The 7093-nt window shown below is 43.7% G+C and overlaps 1 protein-coding gene across 1 annotated transcript in view; it reads right to left on the bottom strand.

Moving 5' to 3' along the window:
* Window positions 1-501: 501 nt before the first annotated feature.
* si:dkey-33c9.6 (active breakpoint cluster region-related protein) overlaps window positions 502-7093 on the bottom strand; it is an 18388-nt gene continuing 11796 nt past the window's right edge. The window contains exons 14-22 of the mRNA XM_031832301.1: window positions 6019-6093; window positions 5748-5845; window positions 4504-4614; window positions 3729-3895; window positions 2606-2745; window positions 2217-2351; window positions 1912-2017; window positions 1538-1679; window positions 502-730 (exon numbers count right to left, since the gene is read on the bottom strand). Coding sequence (XP_031688161.1) covers window positions 638-730; window positions 1538-1679; window positions 1912-2017; window positions 2217-2351; window positions 2606-2745; window positions 3729-3895; window positions 4504-4614; window positions 5748-5845; window positions 6019-6093 — 1067 coding nt within the window. The 3' untranslated portion in view covers window positions 502-637. The remainder of the gene's footprint in view (window positions 731-1537; window positions 1680-1911; window positions 2018-2216; window positions 2352-2605; window positions 2746-3728; window positions 3896-4503; window positions 4615-5747; window positions 5846-6018; window positions 6094-7093) is intronic.

Here is a 7093-nt window from a genome sequence, read left to right on the forward strand (position 1 = left end):
GGTACTGAGTCAGTGTGCAGTGGTACAGGCTAGTTGTGTACATGTAGGTGGGGGCGAAGTTACTATGCATAGGTAACAAACAAACAGCGATTAGCAGCAGTGTACAAGAGGGGGGGTCAATAAAAATGGTCCTGTGGCGATTTTTATGAATTGTTCAGCAGTCTAGTGGCTTGGGGGTGTGTGTGAGTATGTGTGTGTGTGTGTGTGTGTGTGTGTGTATGTGTGTGTGTGCGTATGTGTGTGTGTGTGTGTGTTTGTGTGTGTGTGTGTGTGTATGTGAACTCCGTCTAGTTGGATTTGAACCATAACTGATGGGATTTCAAGCCAGTGAGGTGACCCCCAACCTTTATACAACATCTGCACTGTGTGACACACAGACACACCCCAATCCCAACAACCCACCCCCAAATCCACTGTCTCCTTACACAATCCCATGTGCATCTGCTGTCCATTTCTCTACCTCCTAGGACCTAGTACCTCATATAAAGTAAAGGACAGGTCTGTCAACCCAAATAAATACATTTAATCTTTACAGTGTCTGTAGTTTACAAGTCTTCTTTTTTTTCTCCCCTTAGTTTCTGTTGGCCAACCGTGATGTTTCCAGGAGTTGGTTCACTTGCTGGTTGTCTAATCCTCCTCAGTCGCTGTCGCAGGTCGCTGTGTCATGTGGTAAGCAGGTCTGGGCTGCTGGCAGGTTGTCACACTGCAGGTAGGAATACACAACCTGGACCTGTACACACAGAGGGTCAGAGAAACATAATCTTTCGACGACTGTTTTTGAAATCAATGTACTCTTTCAACAAAATAAAATGATGCATCCTCCTTTCCTTAATATCAGGTAATCACTGATTTGACATTACTCGGTTAGTTAAAGCCATAGGAGAAAAGAAGGGAGGTATGATGCATTGTCAAAGTACAATGAGTGTACAAGACATTAAGGACATCTTCCTAATATTGAGTTGTAACCCCTTTTTGCCCTCAGAACAGCCTCAATTCGGCGGTGGGCGTGGACTCTACAAGGTGTCGAAAGCGTTTCACAAGGATACTGGCCCATGTTGACTCCAATGCTTCACACAGTTGTGTGAACTGGATATCCATTGGGTGGTGGACTATTCTAGATAAACACGGGAAACTGTAGAGCGTGAAAAACCCAGTAGAGTTGCAGTTCTTGACACGAACGGGTGAGCCTGGGACCTACTACCACACCCCATTCAAAGGCACTTAAATATTTTGTCAGGCCCATTCACCCTCTGAATGGCACACATACACAATCCATGTCTCCATTGTCTCAGGGCTTAAAAATCCTTCTTTAGTCCGTCTCCTCTCCTTCATCTACACTGATTTGAAGTGGATTTAACAAGTGACATCAATAAGGGATCATAGCTTTCCCATGTATTCACCTGGACAGTGTATGTCATGGAAAGAGCAGGTGTTCTTTCAGTGTATTAGAACAAAGGCTGTATCGTCACTATATTGTATTATAAAGGTAATCATTATTATTTCTCCACAGAGGCCCAGTTGAAATGCTATGACCAACCTGCACCACCACCTCCTGAGAAATGTCCACTGGCGGGCTGCTCTGCCCCAGAACAGCCACAGGGGGGCGCAGTAGACTGGGACCAAACACAGTGGCCAGGTTCATTAGAGGCATCTTGTTCACATCCTGTCTATCTGACACTCTGGAGAACGTGTGAGAGTATGATGTCATTTACAAAGATAAAAAATACACGTGGAAAATACAATGGTACGCAATATAAGGTCAGCATTACATGGATATGATGTTTGTTAATATTGTGATAAATGTGTCTGCTAAATGACCGAATGTAAATAGTAGCATGTAATATGTTAATAGTATCATGTTTTTAGTAACATACTTAGTGCAAAAAAGTATTGACAAGAGGGGAGAGAGACCGTTTGAGGTGGTGGAGGAGGAACAGGAAGGTGTTTTGGTTGACGGAGGGACAGGACTGGAGCAGAGACAACATGGACACACTCCTGGAGCTCAGGTCTGGGATGTCTAACAGAGAGAAACAACACAGGTATGAGTGGAGAATTGTGTGTGTGTGTGTGTGTGTGTGCGTGTGTGTGAGCGTGTGTGTGTGTGTGTGTGTGTGTGTGTGTGTGTGTGTGTGTGTGTGTGTGTGTGTGTGTGTGTGCGTTCGTGCGTGTGTGCGTGTGTGTGTTCGTGCGTGTGTGTGTGTGTGTGTGTGACATACCCAACGCCTTGGTGAAGCTCTGAAACAGCTCTGTAGGTATAAGGGGTTCCGGCAGCTCCCTGAAGTAGAGCTTCAGTATACCTGAGACAGCATTCACATCTACACACCTCAACCTGGACACTGCCTCACGCAGGTCTAGAAGGGGATAGAGAGAGAGAGCGAGAGCGAGAGAGAGAAAGGAGGGAGAGATATAAGGGAGGGGGAGATATAAGGGAGGGGGAGATAGGGAAGAGGGAGATAGGGGGGAAAGAAAGGGAGCGGGAAGGGTGAGATGGTGGGAGTAAGCGAGAAAGAGAGAGAGAGTGATAGAGGGAGTATAAATTGACATTAGACCACAACATACTTGAACTACAGACCTCCAGCCCCACCAAAAACACACACAGACTCACTGGTGTTGAAGGCAGTCTTGAGGTTGTTGATGTCACTGGTAGCTGCTGATAGCCTGTAGATGCCCACCTCCTCCATTCCTCTCCTCTCCACCTCCTCTACACAGCAACGCACCACATGTGGCACCAGGACTCCCTCCTGTCTGAAAGAGGACACACACACAAGACACACACTCCGGGTTGTGTTTCTACATACAGCACATACACACATTATATGCTATCGGCATTGTAGAAAAACTTGTATTGGATGTTCATATGGTGTTTTGAATTATTTAAATTGATCCTAGAGAAATGAAACATGCAATGCACACAAAGGGCAAAGACTCATTTCAATTCAGAGAAAGGGAAAGCACGCCATGTGGTTTCTCTTTTCATGCCATTCTTGTCTTGCCACATCTGCTATTCTCATATTACAAGAAGTTACAGAGTGGTTTCATTTCACTTCCTAACACTATTAAACAGACCAGGAGAGGGAGACTAAAGTAGACCCCAAAGTGTCATTGAAGATTATCTTACGAATAAATTAGTTAAGAGATGAGAAAAGGAGAGGAAGTCACTTTAGAGCAGGGGGTCCAATCCGGCCCGTGGGTGGTATGATAAAATAAAAAGATACATTTTGTTTTTGAGGGGGGAGGAACAAACTCAATATACTTTAAAATGACTAAAGGCAAATGGAAACTGTGTAGAGATGATAATAGACCTCCATTCAAAATGTTTCGTGACTCTGTACAGCTCGCTAATAATCCCCAAAATGAAAGTTAGACAGTCAGGGAGTAATTGAAAAATAAAAAAATGATGGATAGAGGACTATCTTTAGCAAATTTTAACAAGGGGAAATATGACCCATTTTCAGTTTGGCCCCCTGGACCTCATTGAAGACCATGGAAAATTTGTTTGCCACATTTTAACAACTTACAGGAGTAATTAGGGTTAAGTGCCTTGCTCAAGGGCATTTTTCACCTCGTCTGCGCAGGGATTTGAACCAACCACCTTTTGGTTACTGGCCTAGCACTCTTAACCGCTAGGCTGCCTGCCACTGCTTTAGAGTATTGAGATGCACCCAGTGTGCCAAAATCTCAGGTCCTTAAAGCTCATTGGACTATTTGTAATGATTGACAGGACTTACTGTGCCACAGCTCCAATGGGCATGCAGAAGATGCGCTGTTGCTGGGCGGGGGCCAGACTGGGCCGGTCTAGAGGGTGAGGGTAGTACTTTAGAGACAGACTCACAACCACCTGGCCTAGAGATACGGTCTGTCTCCTCCATCGCTTCTGTAGGAGGGATGGGTCCAGCTAGAACACATACATATGAACAGGTGAACACAGGCACACACACACATGCACACACAGCACAGGACGCTGATGAGGGGAGGACGGCTCATAATGATGAAGTGGTATGAAGTGAATGGCATCAAACACAAGGAAACCATGTGTTTAATGTGTTCAATACCATTCCAATCTAGTCACTATGAGCCTGTCCTCCCCAATTAAGGTGCCACCAGCTGCCTGTGACACACAGTATACACACACACACATCCCCTTCTAGACCTGCGTGAGGCAGTGTCCAGGTTGAGGTGTGTAGATGTGAATGCTGTCTCAGGTATACTGAAGCTCTACTTCAGGGAGCTGCCGGAACCCCTTATACCTACAGAGCTGTTTCAGAGCTTCACCAAGGCGTTGGGTATGTCACACACACACACACACACACACACACACACACACACACACACACACACACACACACACACACACACACACACACACACACACACACACACACACACACACACACACACACACACACACACACACACACACACACACACACACACACACACACCTTCTAAACATGGGAGAACAGATAATAATACACACATCTAGGCACAGATGCAGACACACACCTGTATGGAGGTCTTGCCAAGGACTTGGCCCTCACAGATCTTTTCTACCTCTGGCTGTAACACAACCAGCACCCTGAGGTTCTGAGCCCCATCCACCTGGAATGAGAACTCCTGAGGACAAACACAAGCCACTGTCAAATAGGAGTGTTGATGACGTACGGGTAGCATGACTAAGTTCAAATGGTAATTTATAAGAAAAAATTTTAATAAATGCATCCTCACTGAAATGCATCATCATTATTTATAGATGTGGGATCTTAATTTGATCACTCTGTTGCAGGAGAACTTTGACGCAAAGCAGGACATTTAAAAATTGTAGTGTATTTGAGGTTGAACATTTTCCCGTATGAACATTGTATCATCCCCTACAAAAATGTCCATTAATTATAATCAACGTAATAATCCACATTTCCTGTTGCTGCTGGTGAGGGGCCTGCTATGTGTAGCAAGTGACATGGTTAACAGGGAGGAGCGTTAGATGAGAGAGAGACAGCAACCAACCAAGCCAACTCACGCTATAGTAGAGTAATGGCTGCCATAGCTAGGATATTTATAATCCAATATGATTACGTAGTACCTGTCTTGACAGCATCAAACCAAGAGAAGCTAGTTAAGCTGGCTAGGCTAATTGACATATGCGCTTTCAAATCAAACCAAGGGTTATTGTTCACATACACATGGTTAGCGGATGTTAATGCGAGTGTAGCGAAATGCTTGTGCTTCTAGATCTGACTGCAGTAAAATCGAACAAGTAATCTAACAAATTCACAACAACTACCTTATACACACAAATGTAAAGGGATGAATAAGAATATGTACATATAAATATATGGATGAGCGATGGCGTGCGGCATAGGCAAGATGCAGTAGATGGTGTAGAATACAGTATATACAAATGAGATGAGTAATGTAGCATATGTAAACATGATTAAAGTGGCATTATTTAAAGTGACTAGTGATACCTTAATTAAGCCCGTTTATTTAAGTGGCCAGAGATTTGAGTCTGCATGTTGCCAGCAGCCTCTCTATGTTAGTGATGGCTGTTTAACAGTCTGATGGCCTTGAGATAGAGGCTGTTTCATGTCCTACACTGTTACAAACAACAATATAAAGTAGCGGCCTCCCACATCAGATCCGACCTAGACCCGTGACATTATTTTCAAATTCTGGGTCCCGGACCGGGTCTCGGGTATTCAGGTACAGGTGGATCCGTGAAGACATCTAGCCTGGGTACAGCCCCTTACCTGGTCCCAGTGAGGGCAGAGACTGCTGACAGAGGAATGGGTCTGGGCTTGGCTCTCATAGAACTCAAAGCCATCCACCTCCACACACACATACACACCTAGGAGGGAGTAGTGAGACAGTCTGTTTAAAGATCTTACTGGTTTGTGTTACAGTGGAGTATGAGGGTAGAGTATACTGTATGTATGTACTGTGTCTGGGTAAGATATAGACACTGTGGTATGCATTTGGATGGTGTTAGATATATGGTAGATATAGTGTGCGGATACTCACTGGCTGGCTGTTGTAATCCACAGGCAGAGTGAATGGCTACACTGAGAGTCCCACATAGAGACTCCTCCTCACTTTCTGAGAGGGAGAGAGAGAGACAGAGAGAGAGGCAGTCATGCAGAAGAACAACTCCTGACTGGTTATAACTTTCTGGTTGTCAAGAGTGAGATTAACAAAATTAAATTAGCTAAATGTATCTTGGTAATCAAATTGTACAACTGAAGATCAACACAGGAGGAAAAGATTGACATAGTGTGAGTTGAAAAAGCAATCTGAATCGTGCAGAATAGCTCAATTCAAATTTTACTGGCTAGCTCCAACTGTTTACTGGTGGTAACCATAGCAACATGGCCACTGAGGCAGCTTTTTTTTTTAAACACCAAGCTTCTTTCTACATGACCAGATCAACCAGCCACACATTCACAGCCCAGTAAGCTGTACGAAATCAGAAGTTTGTGCAGATGGGCTCAAACGATCACAGAAGAATACCAGAAAGCAACAAGTAACCAAAAAATCTAAACACTTAAATAACTTTCTGGATACCACATCCACTCACATTGAAGGAGGCATCATCTAGCACAAAAAAACATCAACAATATATTCAGGCAAACGGCAAAATAAGCACAACTCAAATGGATAAAAAACAAACCCAAAAAATGGTTTGATGCAGATTGTAAAATGTTTTTTTTTTTTTTTAACACTATCAAACCAAAAGCACAGAGACCCAAATAATGGTCAATTACGCCTTCATTACTGTGAGACTTTAAAACTCTATAAACGTACACGCAGAACCAAAAAAGCACAGTACAACAGCAAGCAGCTGACACTAATTGAGGAATCCATAAACACAAACAACTTCTGGCAAAATTGGAAAAACCAAAATAAATCAAAACTAGAAGAATTAGCGATACAAAATGGTGACATATGGTTAACCCATTTTAAAACACTCTACAACACCGTTCAAATGGTTGCAAACACAGAACAATGCCAAATTCATGAAAAGCTATAAAGGACAATCAAAATCCATTGGACTCCCCGATTACTGACCAGGAGCTCTATAAGAAACTTCAGGCCCTCA

This window comes from Oncorhynchus kisutch, linkage group LG9 (genome assembly GCF_002021735.2).
Source record: "Oncorhynchus kisutch isolate 150728-3 linkage group LG9, Okis_V2, whole genome shotgun sequence".
NCBI classification, from domain to species: domain Eukaryota; kingdom Metazoa; phylum Chordata; class Actinopteri; order Salmoniformes; family Salmonidae; genus Oncorhynchus; species Oncorhynchus kisutch.